The 17,640-nt window shown below is 38.9% G+C and overlaps 1 protein-coding gene across 1 annotated transcript in view; it reads right to left on the bottom strand.

Annotated features, from left to right (window-relative positions):
* The window catches only part of LOC127218135 (melanoma inhibitory activity protein 2-like), a 90,636-nt gene extending 74,188 nt beyond the window's left edge, over window positions 1-16,448 (bottom strand). Inside the window, 2 exon segments of the mRNA XM_051179144.1 lie at window positions 7,527-7,698; window positions 16,401-16,448. Of these exon segments, the coding sequence (XP_051035101.1) occupies window positions 7,527-7,698; window positions 16,401-16,448 (220 nt within the window).
* Window positions 16,449-17,640: the final 1,192 nt, after the last annotated feature.

Here is a 17,640-nt window from a genome sequence, read left to right as displayed (position 1 = left end):
GAGCAAATGATCATCAGCCTATACTTCACACCGCCAGAGAAACTAGTATACAAGGAGGATTGTAAGAGATTCATATGAGGATCCTCACAGATGGGAAAGGGACTAGAAAGATTGAGTCTGAAGAGCAATAGATGAGAGAAAAGAGAGTGAAAGGGAGAGAGTGACAGGGAGAGAGAGAGAGAGAGAGAGAGAGAGAGAGAGAGAGAGAGAGAGAGAAGCAGGAGCCATTATAGTTTCAAAGAGAAAACTGAACATAAAGAAATTTCCAGACGTAGTACAATGACCCCAACTAACAATTTGAGCACCAGTGGAAAGGCTACCATGAATAACTTTCCCTGATAATGAGATCGAATTCTAACTTATCCAACATCATGGAGTGTTCATATAATAGCTGATGGAAACAGAGTCAAACGCCCACAACTAAACACTGAGTCAAACACCAATCCAGATGCAGAGAGGGAGGACAGGACCAGGATACACATAGAGAAAGGTGACCCTAAGAAGGAGGAGCTAATGGGCCCCAACACTGATACTTAGAAATCCAGCGTTGGACTGATTCAGACCCCCTGAACATGGGTCTCAGTTAGAAGGCCTGGGCAATCAAAGGGAACTCGGACATTGGAACCAAGATATATCCCTTGTGAACAAAAGACTTTGGGGGCACAATCCTCATGGAGGGATATTCCCTTAATGTAGAGAGAGGGGAGAAGGCCTAGTCTCTATGCAAAATGATTTAGATGACTCCTCCTGGAAAGCATCACCCTACATGTAGATTGGGGAGGGGATGGGAGGTAAGAATGGTCGTGGGGTATGGGACGGTGGGAGGAAGAGGGAACTGGGATGGATATGTAATATAAAAATAATTAAAAAATCGAAAAACATCTATGAATGAAAAAAATAAATTTAAATGTTTGTAACTTATACTTTCTTAATATGATTTACTCTAATACCTATAGTAGATACACATCTTTCCCAGTTCAATGGATAGTGAGTGATTGTTGAAGAGGTCCTGAGAGATTCAATCAATAAATGTGAAAGGAGTAAATAAAGTAACTAGTTAAGAACAAGACCCAAATTATTTTATTGCTACTAATTACATATCTATGGACATTTGCCTGTCTAATATCCTTCACTGCTAAACCAGATTATGTAAATGACCTAAAAGCAATGAGAAGTTGAATATGGAGAAGAGTAAAGATTGTAATACAGCCAGATACAAGAAACCCTTACTATGCCACCAAAGCTAACCTTCAACACATACGTCACGTCAGATGGGATACCTGGAAATATAACACAAGATATGGCTGGAGCAATGGGTTCAGTGGTTAATGGCCATACCAACTCTTGTGGAGTCTCTGTGTCATGGTGAAAATCATGATTTCAGTTTAATAGCTACAGTAGATATATATCTTTAACAGTTTCGGTGGGTAGTGATAGCTGAAGAGGTCCTGACAGATTGAATCTACTGAGTGAAAACTGATCAAATGAGGCAACAATTATGAACAAGAACACAAATTATTTTACTGGTAGACTTTTACATATCCATTAACATTTGCCTGCCTAATATCCTTGACTGCTAAAGAGGATATACATAAATGTCTTAAAAACAATGAGAAGTTAGACATGGAACAGAGTACAGTTTGTATTCTACAAAATGGAATACTACTCTGCAGAAAAAAATAATGGTATCTTGAAATTCGCAGGCAAGTGGATGGCACTTGAAGAAACCATCCTGAATGAGGTAACCCAGTCACAAAAAGAGAAACACATTATGTACTCACTCATATATGGATTTTTGACCTAGAGCAAAGGATCTCCAGCCTATAATTCACATCACCAGAGAAACTAGGATACAAGGTGTATTCTAAGAGATTCATATAAAGTCCCTCAGAGAACTGGGAAGGACTAGTCCCCCAGAGCTCAGGTGAAGTGGGGGGGCAGCAAATGGAGAGAGAAGTAGGAGAAAATTAGGGGGAGGAAAGGAAAACATGTGCGACCAGGAAGATTGAGCCTGGTTAGGAATAGAAGATAGGTAAGAGAGAGAGAGAGACAGACAGACAGAGACAGAGAGAGAGAAAATACAAGAGGGAGCCAATATTGGTTTGAAGATAAAATTGAATACAAAGGAAGGTCTAGAGAACTACAAGTCTGCTCCCAACTAACAATCTCAGCTTCTATGGCAAGGCTATCATAAATGCCCTTCCAGGAGAGTGAGATCAACAACTAACTTCTCCATGGAGCCCTCAACTAATGCCTGTTGAAAATAGGAGCAAACACCCATACATAAACACTGAGTCTAACTAGAACCCAGATGCAGATGGAGAGGAAAAGACCATGCGGCAGAAACATAGAGACAGCTTACCTGAACAATGAGGAGCTAATGGGCTACCAGACTGATAGCTGGGAAGCCAGCATGGGACTGACTCAGGCCCCCCTGAATATAGGTCTCAGCCAGAAGGACTGAGCAGTCTAAGAGACCTCAGACAGTGGAGCCAGGATGTATCCCTGGTGCACAAAAGGACTTATAAACATATCCCCCATGGAGGGATAATTGCCTTAGAGACGGGAGAGAAGCCCTAGTCCCTACTTCACAGGACCTATCAGATCTACATGACCCCAACTGGATGGCATTCCCCTACATATGGAATTGGGTGGGGGGATGGGAGGGGAGGGTGTTTAGAGTGCATGTGAGAGGGCAGAGAGGGTAAAAGGGAGGGCAGAGAGGGAAGGAGGGAGGGAAGAATGGGGGGAGGGAGGGCGGGAGGGAGGGAGAGGGAACTGGGATAGACACGTAAAATAATAAATTAAATGAAAAAAAAAATGCTTTGACTCCAAAATTTGAGTTGAAGGACAAGTTACTGGGGAAAAGGATTTCTATTTTTGTTTCCACAGAAAATGAAATGTTGGTAATCCCTTCCAGACTAATGTGGTTTGATCACGCCAGACCGCCTGAAACAGAGTACAAGGTGATCCTACATTCTAAACAGCTGGACAAAATAGCACTACAGACTTCAGCCAGGATATTTGAATCTTCTTCAAATCCCCCATGACAGCGCACCTTACCAGCAGGAAGTAGTTGAGAAAGAACGACGCCCAAGTTCCCAAATATTGTGTATAAATGTTTGTTTTCGTTTAATTGGACTTTGTTATATAAAATTAAATAAATAATAATAATAATAAAAACTGACACTAGAAACTTGAATAAAAAAAATTGTAGCATATACATAATTAAAAGACTGGTGTTATTTAAAAAAAAATAAATGTCTTAAATGCAATGAGAATTTAGACATGGAACACAGTACAGTTTGTATTCTAGCCAGATATCAGAAACCCTTACTAAGGCACAAAAATTTAGCATCAGCACATACAATATATGACATGCCTGATATATGAGAGATGGTTCCCATGGTTAAGCACAACTCCTATGTCTTTATTTCCATAGGACCTGTGCATAATTTCCATCAACTACACCGTAGCTCACAGCCATCTGTAAAACCAATTCCAGGGGGTCTGATGCCATACACTGGCCTTCTCAGCCATCATGTATGCATGTGATACACAGAAATAACATGTTAGAATTGACATAGTCATGGGATACAACCCAAAGAGAGTAGTTAACAGGAAGGCACGCCTCCCAGGAGAGAGAAATGCCTTGCAGTGAACTGCAATGTGGATGCTGGGAACCAAGCCCAAGTAATCTGGTCTAGAGTAGCAGCCTGTCTTAACAACTGAGCCACCATCTCTCCAGCCACAGACACTTCCCTCTGTAGCAGCTAAATTATCTGTACTGGTAAAAGGTCCTAATTTATGCAACCATGATAATGGGACACTGCCTAGTTTTATTACTCTCAATGTGAAAGAAAACATTTATTCAATTAAAATTCATATGATTAAATTTACAGTTAACTTTACATTTGTCTACAACTAGAAGTTTCTACACAACACAGGTTTATAGACATAGCCTTTTGAGTTTAAGATATCCACAACTATAAGGTTACACATATAATAGCATAACAATTATGGACGAGGTTATAATCAAAAGCAAAGATACCATACAGAATGAAAAAAATGGAAATAATTTACTCATAAGATACATATTTAAATCATGCTTCTTTACAAAATATTGTCCAGAATTTACAATTCCATTAAGATTCCATTTGAGCAACAATAGAATCAAATAAGCAACAGCAGTTGCTAAAACTGAAAATAAGAAGAAATGACTGCCTAGGAAACAGCCAGGTCTTCTTGTGTTTCAGGAGGATCCAGGGCAGAATGGATGTTCAGGTGCAGTTTGTTTGGCATGGGGACTCAAGTCTAGATGGAACTCATTTCTATTTTCAGGATGTGAGAGGAGTTGAAAACTCTGCTCTTGGTGAAGGGTAAAATGGAATGTCCCTTGGTTCCTACATATTTCCCCATGTTCCTAGATATGTGTAAAGGAAAATGGAAGTTGAACCCCAGTACTGCACACTTTATAAAATACTAGCTCTGTATCTATTCTGATATCCAAATATCACACCACAATATTTAATCTCACAAATAAATCTTGACATTGAAAAATGGACATGGTAGCTACACAGAAATATGAGTACATCACCAATACTTTCAGGTGTGTTTGTCCTATCTTGGCAGATACCCAGATAACAATACACTGGAGACTGAATGTAAAACAGCTCTTCCATGTAGTAAAATACTCAAAGTTAATGATCAGATCAGTGATCCTGACCTGATATCCTACAAGAATCATTTCCTGTAATTCCACCTAGGACAACCGAGCTGCTTCTTGTCCAGTATTGCAAACATGATATACTGTGTAAATCTTATGATTGCAAAGGGGAAAGTATGCTGTAAAATCAATAAATTACTTTTATTTTAAAATATAAGCATAGGAAGGAATTTCAAGGAATTCAACAAATAACTATATATGATCTTAGATTTTAAATATGTTCATGTGGGAACTACTATATAGGAGACATACTTAAACTCTTGTCAGTAATTTTAAGACGAAAATATAAGTAACCACCTTAAATAATGACCTCTATATAATTCTACAAAATGAAATACACAAAATTTTAACCTAAAAACTGATTAAAGCTGGGAATTGGTGGCACAAGCCATTAATCCCAGCACTTGGAACAGAGCTATGCATTCGATCTCTATGCATTCCAGACAAGCCTAGTCTACCGAGTGAGTTCTAGGACAAGCTATAAAGATATGGAAAAACTCAGCATTGGGGAAAAATTAGAAATAAACCTGGTAGAAAATATACTGATTTTCAGACCTATCACACTATATTTATAATTCAAATTTCCCTAAGTTGGGTCAAGATGAATGCTTGACTTCATTTGTTGCTATGTTGTAATTTGTGAGCCATATACACCCTTTCCTCCTCACATTGGTTCTGGCCAGTGATTCTCACAGTAACAGTAACCAAACTTGAAGAAAAGCACAGATAAATGTTGACACATACATGAACTTTAAAATATCCAACCTGGAAATGGTTGAAATGGTGGGTTAGCTAAATTGCATGGTAGAAAACAATGTCTTGGATCTCTGTAGAGGTTTTCTGGAGGATATGGGGGTGGGAGGAAGAACCCAGCTCTTGGAGGAAGGTAAGGTAGAAAGCCACATGTTTCATATCCATTTCTCCCTGTTTGAAGACATGGGTAAAGGATAGTGCATGCTGAAACCAAATACTGTGCACTTTTTCATCCTCTAGGTCAAGACTCTATTCTGATATCCAAACACTCACACCACAGTATTTCGACTCCAAAACAAATCTTGACATTGAAAAGCACACGTCTTAACTACGTAGGATCAATGAGAACTTCACCATCAGATTCACCTGTGCTTGTCCTAACTTGGCAGGTAAGCATACTGACCTTGTCTACAGATTGAGTTCAAGGACAGGCTCAAAATCCATAGAGAAAGCCTAACGTGGGAAAAGCAAAACCAAAAACAAAATGCTCTGGTAAATTCACTGATTTTCTGACCTATTAAATGCAGTAAAAATTCAAAATTCCTTAAGAATCCTTGACTTCCTTTGTTGCTGAACTGTAACTTGAGCCATACAAACATCCCCTCAAGTTAGTTGTGGCCAGAGTTTAGCACAGGAACAGGAACCAAACCTAATGGAAAGCACAGGCAAATATTGACACATACAAGTACCTCTAAAATAGCCTACTTGGCATTGGAGGATATGGTGGGCCAATGAACTCTCTTGTTCGAAAATATCCCCATAGATTTTCTTGAGGATTAAAGAGTGAGGGAAAGAACCCAGCTCTTGGAGGAAAATGAGATGGAAAGCCCCTTGGTGCATACACATTTCTCCCTGTTCAAAGAGAAGTTGAAGTAAAGTGGGAGGAGATAATCCTGTACTGTACACTTGATAACCACTAACTCCAGACCTTATTTTACAAAAAGTAAAATGACTAATTTATGGAACCAAGTTTATAGGACATTGGAAGGTTTAATTGTAATCAATGGCAAACAAGTCTTTAATTCAATTAAAATGTATTTGATTACACATACAGTTAACTTTACACTTGTCTACCACAAGATGTTTTTTACACATTTCTAGTCTATAGACACAGCAGTTTAAGATATCCACAATTATAAGATTACATGAATAAAACTACAAAGATTATGGATGTGCTGATAATAAAAGAAAAAGCTATTATCCATAATAATATATATAGAAATAATTTACTCATAAGATCCATATATAAATCATTTGTCTTTACAAACTACTATCCTGAAAAAGTAATCAAATTAAGATTCTATTTCAACAATAACAGAATCACATAAGGAACCACAGCTGCTAAAATGAAAATGAGAAGAAATGACTGCCGCGGAAAGTACCAAATCTCCTTGTGTTTCAGGAGGTCTCAGTGCAGGCTAGAGGTTCAGGTGCAGGTTGTTGGAAAGGGGGAATCACATCTGGAGAGAGCTCTTTTCTACTTTAGCGTATGGGAGTCAGGAAAAGCTGGGTTCTGGGGGGAAGTTCAGAATGAAAGTCCATTGGATGGTACACATTACCCCCTGTTCCAAGATATGGGTAGAAGACAGTGGAAGTTGAACCCTGTACCATACACATCTTAACCAACTAGCTCCGGCCTCAATTCTGTTTTCCAAACACTCATACTAGGATTCAAAGCTATAGGGAAACCCTGCCTTGGGGAGAATAAAACAAGACCACCACCACAACAACAACAACAAAAAAAATCTGCTTGGTAATTTACTGATCTTCTGGCCTATCACAGCAAAGTACAATTTCAAAATACTCTAAGGTGTATCAAGGTGAAGCCTTGACTTCATTTGTTGCTGGACTGTAACCTGTTAGCCCGCACAACTCTTTCCTTCTCAATATGGTACTTGCAAGTGTTTATCTCAGTAACAGGAAATAAACTTGAAGGAAAGCACAGATAAATATTGACACACACATGGACTTTTTACACAATGCCTACCTGACATTGTAGGAAACTATGGGCCTCCAAAATCCCATGTTGGGACATACTATCCAGGACCTCCACAGATGTTTCCTGGAGGAGGAGGTGGTGTGATCTGGCCTCTTGAATTCCCTGGAACGGCAGGTACTTTAGGGACTCTAGGGCTTCTAACCTTTGGAACCAGTGGAGGAGTCATGCCAGAGTGAGCTGCTTTGCATTCAGAATGACCAGAGGTGGGCAAAGTTGCCGTCTGAAAAAAAAATGACAATCAGCAGTCAGTAAAGCTGCATCATTCACAGTTCTATTTGTGGGAGTGTTAGGCAGTGAGGAAAGTAGTCCATTACATTCCAGAAAACCTGGGAATAAGATAATTTTTCCACACCAGTGTAGGAGCTGATTATTCCCCATGTTAAGTACTCCATAGAGCTCAACAGAAATCTTTAAGCATGGTAGTAACACTCTGCCTGTTGCATACTCAAACAGAAGTACAGTTAGGGCATATCAAAACAGGCACTTTGTAAAATAAACATAAAACAGGAGGTGGGGCCGCAGGCCTTTAACCCAGAACTCCAGTGGCAGTGAGAGGTGGACCTCTGTCAGCTATAGGCCATCCTGGTCAATAGAGTGAGTTCTAGGACTGGCTCCATTGCTATTATGAAATGCTATCTTTGGAAAGATAGAATTGGGCTTCAGATTCCTTGAAATTGAAGTTAAGAATGGTTGTGAGCCATCACTCAGGTGCTGTGTGAATCAAACCCAAGTTCTCTAGGAGAGCAGCCTGTGTTCTTAACCTGTAAGCCATAGACTCATCCTATGTGCTTCTGGAGAAAAGTTCTGCTTATATAGCCCACACTGGACTTAAATTTGCCTTTTTACTGCCTCAGCCTGCCAAAATGCAAGGATTACGTACACCACCCAAACCCACCTAGTGATTTATACTATTTCACAGAACATTACAAGACAACAACGAAAGTCATGTGTTGCCCAGATCTTGCGAGGCTATATTCGGATCAAACAGAGAGTATCTGTATATTACAAAACTGCTGCAGGTTTTCCAGAATTTGAGAATTTTCATTCAAGGTATCTCTTATTACTCCCTTAAGTTGTTTTTTCAATGATTTCAAATACTGGCTTAAGTCAGAGAAATACACAGTTTATAACAAGTTAACAGAAAACCTCCTGTTTGTGTCTCCAATAAAGAACATGAAATTTAATCTAAGGCCAAAACATTCCACTATTAACAGCAGAGGAAGTATCAACACTAATTTTATACAGCACTCATTTGCAACAAGACTTGAGCAAATTATTGAACCTTCCATGTAGTATGTAGAGATTTTTGTTAACTACTGAATAGAAAAGAACAATTACTAAATACTGACATATTGGTTTATTTAGTGACTTACTTAAACACTGCCTGTACTGCCTATTTTCTATGCATGGCTTCATTTACTACCAGGAAGGGAATAACCTGGAGAAATAGCTGAAACAATGGGTTGTTGCCCTTAGCAACCTGCTATTGCCATGTACACTTCAGAAAACTCTAGCTTGCTTCCCTGCCCACTTTGTGATTTTAGAAAAGAAACCGGAACAAGAATTGAGGCTTTCTGGAATTGTCATGCAGACAGTACACTGGTGACAACTCTCTTTCATGCTCACTAGTTCAGGAGTAGATTTTCCAGAAAGATCCCACACTACTTACTCTGTCTCCTGCGCTAAACTTCATACTTCAGGAAGCAACTATATTTACTATCATTACATGTTAACACAACTTAAAGAGTGCTCAGATACAGTCCTAGTTTAAATATATTCAGGTGAAAATGAATTTCATTCGAAGTTACTCAGTTATAATTAAATGCATATTTAATATCTGCTATATTTCAAATCTAAATGTAATATTTTTTTCACCTAATATGATGGCTATTCTTGGTTGTTAATGGCATTTTGAATGAACTAAATCCCAAGGAAGCTGTTTGAAAATTTTCTAAATTAAATCATTTCAAAAGGGAAGACTCAATTTTAATCTGGACTTTATGAGGTGGGGAGATCTGCCTATATTTGGGGCTACACCTTATGGCAGCAGATTATCTAAAGGACATGGAAGTAGGAAGCTTGCTTGTCCTCACTCCCACTGGCATTATAGCCTACTTCTTTGGGATTGCTGTGTATACTGAGTATCAGATGAGACTTCTAGCCTCATACACTGAGCAAATACTGGATTCTTAGAATCTCTGTTGTTAGACTTTCATTGCCTGAATAACCAGAATGCAGCTTGACAATCACTCTAATAAATTCCCTTTAGAAAGATAGATTAGATAGATAGATAGATAGATAGATAGCTGCCATCCCCTAAGTTCTATTCCTCTAGAAAACTCTCACTAATATACCTAATAATAATATAAAAACCTAAATGTTCTTCAAAAGTTACAGACAGATTTAAGTAATTCAACTTAACTTACTTCAGCTAGTTGTGATTTGATAGACTTTTGATTCATTTTCCAGAGATTGTTTTGCTTTTGAAATATCACTCATCTGAAATGACAGTATCAGTCATTAAGTATTTAATGAGGCCCTTTTGCTCAAGAAAACATGCATTAGTTAGTACATTGTTAATGTACTATTAATAAAAGTGAGAGGCCAGCAAAGAGGCCTTGTCAGACTTCTTTCCTTATGTTTACAAGGATTTTACAAATTATGTAATAATAGTATTTCTACACAAATTCAATTTATCATAGCATTTTTCAGGTTCAACATGAACCTACTAATTCATATTTTAAATAATCTTACACACATCAAGAGTTTTCTTATACAAGAATTTAGAGTAAAACATTTATAAATATTCTAAATCAATATATGTATGTAATATATAAATATGTGTGTATTATATATGTGTATATATAAGTATATATCCTTCACTATGATAATTGTAGTCATGTATATATTGCTATTTGTAGAGTAAATATGGAAATTTGCCATGTAAAAGCATTGGGGAACACACTTGTAATCCCAGCGATTAGGAATCACAGGCAGGAAGGTCAGGAGTTTGAGACTCAATTATACAGTTATACAGTTATAGAGACAGGGCTATATTCTAAGACTGTCTCAACAAATGGAAATAATAAGAAAACAGGAATATGCAAACACAACTTATATTCATAATATCTAAAAAGTAAAAATTTTAGGAGAAGTGGGGGAACATGCCTTAAATTCCAGCAAACACCAGGCAGAGGAGGGTGGACCTCTATGAGTTCCAGGCCAACATGGTCTACACAGTGAGTTTCAAGGGCTGTTTGTCTCGAAAACAATAAGCAAAGCAACATACAAGCAAACATAGGTAATAATATCAGATGTAGAAATTTGTGTTCTCATGGTCTTCTACTTTACATTATTATTTTTGTGGGTGAGGGTTCAAGACAGGGTGTTTATGTATTGTTTTAGGACCTGTTCTAGAATTTGCTCCATAGACAAGGCTGGCCTCAAACTCACAGAGATCTGTCTACCTCTGCCTCCTTAGTGCTGGGATTTAAAGTGTTTGCAAGCAACGCCTGGCCTACATTATACTTTTACATACATTAATTTCTTGTTTTGTGTAATTTTTCTTTGATTACATTGATTGTTTGTCTGGTTGTTTTTTAGTTTTATTTATTAATTTCATTTATTTATATTTTTGAAGATAGTGTGTCCCCTCCCTGTGCAGACAAGAACAGCTTGAAACTCTTGTATCCTCCACCCAAGTGCTATCAACACAGGTTTGCACCACTATGGCTGGCTTACATGTAATACTTTAATCAATATCATATTAATATGTAAGATCCATAATTCTCGGGGAATACACAAGACGCATGAATTCATCACATTCATAATGCTGAGCTCTCCCTTCTTCTAGTTTTTTCTCTATAAGGAATCTTTCATCCTCGAGTTTGGATTTATCTCTTTCTATATTTTATAGGTTGCCTAAAATAGAAAGCTAACTTTTACAAGCCAGACATAAAAGGTTTTAGTTTGGGTCAAAGTCAGTTGTGTATAATTAAACAAATTCATAAACACTTTATACATTTGTTAGTTTCTCTAATATTAAAATGACAGCAGGTCTGGCGGTTGACAGCAACTTCTATAAAAAGTATATTTCAGTCTCACATCAGCAACCATGACAAAGACTACCCCTGAAGGAATTAATATATTTGCATTCCAATAAAACTTTTATGTCCAAATAGAGAAAAATTTAAGAATGTATATGGAGTCTAAACTTCTTCTGGATTCTACAATGGCATACTAAATCATAAGACACAGACTTGCTACTGAATACAGAGGATGACAGAACTTCCACGTTGTACTGAAACATAAATCAAAGGGGATGATTTGTTTTCTATTTTATCATCGGTAGGAACATGCTGATTATACTTACTAAACAGGCTCACAACTTAATGTTTACAAACCTTCCATCTGAAACAGTATCGAGGCACTTCATCACATCATAATCTATCTGCTAACACAAATCATTTTGTCCTCTGAAACAGGAGAATTATTAAATGTCCATCTCTCCTAAACTCTCCATTCAGTGAGATCATGTTACTCCCTGAAAACTAGCCATGGTGGAGTGTGTAGAAAGGGAATGGTCCATAGAAAGGGATTAAATATTTAACACCATGCCACTATTTACAATGTAAACCTCAGGTGTAGTTTTATTTAATGCGTACTACCATGGTAACAAAAAAAAAATATGGTCACAACTTACTTGTGTCCTACTATGCTCAAATTTGTGAGTGTTCTATGTCTCTTTAATGGAGCAAACTATGTCAAAAAAAGGAATGGTCTTTTCAATGCATTCTTAGGATTACAGAATGAAGGATTTCTTTCTATAAATCTATAGATTCTGATAAGCTTATTTTGCATCCCTAAAAAAGTTAATAACATGAACTGTAACTGTTTTTGTTTCCTCTGACTTTTTCTGTATGGTTTAAGATCCAGATATACCATTTCATATTTCTCTAAAATAATTAATTTTGAGAAAACTTATTTTCAATAACAATCTTCTCCTTAGCTTTTCAATCATACTTATTTTAACCTCCAAACTCTGTGCTTCTATTAACAACTTGTCAAGTTAAAAAGGCAACTTGTGAGTGAAAATACAAATTTTATCTCAAATTGTATCTAAATAGATACCACAAAGACAAACAGAACATATTTCCACATATGTAAACTTCCCTTGAATTTTTGGAGCTTACTTTTGCAATCTAAACACCATGCTGATCAAAGCCAGTTCCACAAAAAAGCCACAACCACAAGCCTGAGCAACATTTTGCACAACTTTACCCTTGTAACAAACAATGTTGTCCCAAGTCTGCTGGGAATGAAAACTCTAGCAGCAAGAGTGACTAAATCATATCAAAAGAAGTGAGTCATCTATTATTCGCTGAAAAGATTAATGGTTTCCCCAGTCTTTCAAGAGAGTAATGTGTGGTGACTGGATATACGATATTTATATCCTGTGACAAATAAAATAAGTAAAGAAGATAAAATATATGAGGTTGAGACCAGCCTGGTGTACAGTGTGAGTTCCAGGACACCCAGGGTTAAACAGAGAAATCCTGTCTCTTAAATCTCAGAATTTGTGCTATTTGGAGACAAAGCCCTTTGAAATAATGAGAATAAATGTGGTAGTTAAGATGGCCCTTACCTAACATTACTGATACCCTACAATAAAAGCATTGGGACTGAGTGAGACACAACAAGCAGTCAGCACTAACAACAAGTCAAGGGACAGGCCACAGAAGAAGCTAAGCCTGCCTAATTCTCCATGGACTCCTTCCCAGAACTGTAAAGAAATTCACTCCTGCTGGCTAGTGGACTATTTTATCTTCTTTGTGGGTATAGGGTAAAGCAATCAATGGAAGCAAACAAGAACACTCATGCCACCTAGAAAACAGAGACAGAAAATTGGAAGAAAAAATGAAAAAAACAAGATACAGTGGGATATGTATAAATTAAACATAAGGTAGGGCAACACCAGTAGAAAGTATTCTGGAAGGAACTAGAAAACCATGAACAAATGTCAGTAAGAAGTACAAGGGAAAACATCTAAAACAAAAACAAAAACTGAAGTCTCAGAAAGAAAAGGACATGTTATGAATCCTTCACAAAAAAAAGCATAGAAATAAGCAATTAAGCAATTTTGTCTGTAGAAGAGTAGAAGGAGTGTTGTAGTGTTATAGTGTTATATATTTTGAATTGAGAGGTGATATGCCTGCTGGCTTTTTAATACTGTTAAAAACAAACACAGACATCCCCCACAAATAAAAGAAAGAAGAAAAAGGGAAAATAGAAAGGGTGGGGCTTTAGTACTAAAATATAGTATCTCTATAAGGAAATACTTTAAAAATTTCTTACACACAATATTTCTATCCATATTCAGTTTCTAGTAACTACATATTACCATGCGTAACCCAGAACACTATAACCTAACTCCTTTCCCTGAAACAACAATTCTCTCCAATGAGTTGTTCAGTATAAACACTGAGTGATGGTTTGAAAGAAGTGTCTCTGTGGTTAAGAGCACTTGTTATTCTTGCAGAGGACCATGATTCAAATTCCATCATCCACATTATAGCTCACAATCATCAGTAACTCCCCTACCAGTGCATTCCACAATGGCCCAGTAGTCACATCTGTGTACCAGGAACACGTGACAAACACACATACATACAAGCAAAACAGCATACAAATAAAAGGAAATACATTTAAAAAACAAAAACAAAAAACTTAGAATGACCATTCATTTACTATGAGTGTTTACTTACTGATCAGTAGACTTTTCCAAGAAATGAGAAAATGGTAAGAAGTCCAAGGGCAAACACACATCTCATTGAATATAATGATGGCTCAATAGGATCAAAGCTTGCTGTCATATCTTCAGACACTGCTGTCACAAACTTCAAGACAAAGAAGATAAGCAAATAAGCATGCATCCACCACAGGGCTGATACAAACATGCACAGGCGGCTCTGGCCAACTCTATTCATAGGAAAATGGCTACCATAAAATATGAAGCAGAATGCTTCCAAAAATGTTTTCTGGCAACTTATAATTGTACTTACTGAGAGACTAAGTGTGGTGAAACATTAGTTTTCAAACAGGAGTTATGAGGAGATTCCACAGACCTTAACACCAGGAGAGTTAGAGGATAAGGATAGAGTGTCTAGAAAAGAACAGTGTGGAATATTTTATATGTGTTTCACTCTTTTACGTTGCATTTGTTTAACTCTGTAAAACTGTGTTACTTTGCCCATCTAAAACACCTGATTGGTTTAATAAAGAGCTGAACAGGACAATAGCTAGGCAGTAGAAAGGATAGGCAGAGTTGGCATACAGATAGAACAAATAGGAGAAGAATCCAAAAGAAGATCAAGATATGACAAGGGAATAGGAGGAGGATACCAGTGGACAGCCAAGGAGTAAGAAAGAAAGAAAGGCAATAGAATAAGAAAAGGAAAAAGGCCCAGAGGGTAAGCGTAGTTAAAGAGAAATGGGATAATTAATTTAGAAAAGCTGACTAGATGAAAGCTGACTTAAGTCCAGGTGTTCATAAAGAAGAATAAATCTCTATGTATTCAATTAGGATCTAGGTGGAGGACACCATCCCTACCAAAAACTTAAAAAAAAAAAATATCGAACTACAAGAGAATATCAATGATCTGGGTTGGGTGCTTTACTCTCACTTCAAGTTCTTGATTTATCTGTTTGTACTGGTTCTGTAGAAACATTTCCCTGCAAAGGAAAAACACAGGTCTGCAGCTTGTCCTGTGGGGGAGGAGTGGTCAAAACAACTGACAGGGCTACAGGGTTGGAATTTAAACCTTTCCTGTCTTTTATATTGTGTTAAAATAATGCAGTTTGAGCCCATGAAGAAAGCTGCTCTTTCAAAATCAGCCCTAGGAATGATGGGCTTGACTCTTTCCAGGCATCAACACACACCATCTAGAACCTCCCCAGCTGTCTTCCCCTTGGAGGGTCTGACTAAATAAACAGCCAGGGTGACCTTAAACTTGGATCCTTCTGCCTCTTCCAAGTATTAAAGAACAGGTGTGCTACCATTGCCAATTTAAGTGTTGTTGGGGACTAAATCAGGGCTTCCAGTATGCCAGAAATGAACACTTACCAAGACTACACTCCAGTCCAAAATTAACCAGTAAAAAAGGAATACCCTAGAGTACAAACAAAACAGTCACCCCTATAATGAGATAGACAGACAGACAGACAGACAGACAGACAGACACACACACACACACACACACACACACACACACACACACACACACTATTCTGTAAGGAAAACCTGACAATCACAGATGACTGACAGTTGTGAGCAGATAAGTGATTAGCAGACCCTGAAGGGCAGACACATGTGGCCTCACAAGTATGATAGCACAGAAGATTACATGGTAAGGGTGACAGAGAAAAAGAGAATTGGAGACAAAATGTGGTATACTACTACTGTGTATACATGTTATATATCCACTCAAAAGAACTGTGAGAAATGGTTCTTACTGGACTCAAAGTTGCTCTTCACATACAGCACCTTTGCAGGTCTAGTTGATTTCAGAATAAATCAGCTGGTCCCTAGCTATGGCATTGCTCTACCTCACTGCCAAGAATGCATGAATGAACCCTGCCTGGGAGGAGCCTGGAATGGTGTCTGATAAATGTCAGGTCAAGTCCCCCAATCATAACTTGTCTCAGGAAATATCCATGTCAGAACCTACAGCTGCATCTACAGAAACCACTTTGAGACCTACTTGTTTATCCCATGGAATTTTCCCCAGGCATGGGAAGTGAGACACCCTCGTGGTCTCCAGCAAGCCTATCTGTGGTTCCGGATGATGAGCAGCAAGCATAAGATCAGCTCCAAGTAGATGCACAGCACTTCCAGCCAGCTAGAAAAAAGATACATCACCTCACCTTCCTCACCTCCAGTGGCATTGTCAGTGCCTCCTCCACCACTGCCATGGTCCAAGATGCTGCCTCTGCTCAGGTCATTCTCCAAGGCGAACTCCACATGCAGCTCCTGAGGGAACCAACCCTACTTGCTCATGAGGAACTCCAGCCACCATGGGCAAAACACAGAGGCAGATGCGGAGCTGGTCCACAGCGGGGTAGAAAAGGCACTCTCAGCAGGGCTGAGGCCCACAGCCCATTAGGCAGCAGCAGAAAGGAGAAGATGTGCATGGTGAATTCCTGGGTGGCGACAAGGCTCAGGCTGCCTGCACACAGAGGCACACTGCCAGTCCGCATAGTCCTAGCAGCAGAACCGCAGCATCCCTGGAATCCAGCCTAGCTGCCTCTGCCTCTGACACCGCACTACCCCCACCCGGGCTACCCCGGTTTGGGTTCTGGGCACTGATGAGAAAAGCATCAATGACAAGGAAGAAGGGGGTGAAACCATCAAGCACCTCTGTGGAAGCCAATGCAGGAAGAGTTGGCAGAGACCAGGAAAAGCTGAGGCAGGTAGGCCTGCTCGCTGCCAGTCGCTGGTCTCCCATACTGCACATGTGGTCCACTTAACAGCTTCAGAACCCTGACTCCAACTGATGAGGCCAGGAAGTAGAAGTGCTCTGCCTCTGAGGAAACCTCAACTCTGGTCTCATCTGAAGCAGGATGCCAGCAGGCTGGAGGGCGTGGCCGGCGGCGAGGGGGCGTGGCCATGCCCTGAGTCCCTGTAGGGATGGGTCTGCCTTTGCCATGTGCTCATAATAGTGCCCCAGCATGATGGGAAACTTCCTGACTTTTTCTCTTTCCATTGGCTAAGGTCGCCAAGCCAGAGGGCCCCCAATGAAGTCTTCTCTATCGTCCCTGTTAGGAGTTGGACAAAGTCAGCTACCAAGGGGGTAGTCTAGGTGGCATGTGGACAGGCCTTCTCTTATTTGCAAGGGCACTTTGCTCCAAAAATGAGCCCTTGTTCTTAGGACATCTACTTTTAGGGAGACAACACCCCAAAAAGAGATTCCTTCTGACTGCGAAAAAATCTGCTAACAACAGCAGTTTGGGACTTATGAGAGAGCTCAATTTGTTAAGATCTTGTCATACATGCATGAGGATCTGAGTTCAACCCACAGCACCAATATGAAAAAAGAAAAAATCAAGAATGGTGACACATGTTCAGTGTTGATGAAATGAAGTCAGAAATCCCTGGGTATCCCTG

The sequence above is a fragment of the Phodopus roborovskii genome, unplaced genomic scaffold (assembly GCF_943737965.1).
Source record: "Phodopus roborovskii unplaced genomic scaffold, PHOROB, whole genome shotgun sequence".
NCBI lineage: Eukaryota > Metazoa > Chordata > Mammalia > Rodentia > Cricetidae > Phodopus > Phodopus roborovskii.
This window is presented reverse-complemented; position numbering and strand designations above follow the sequence as displayed.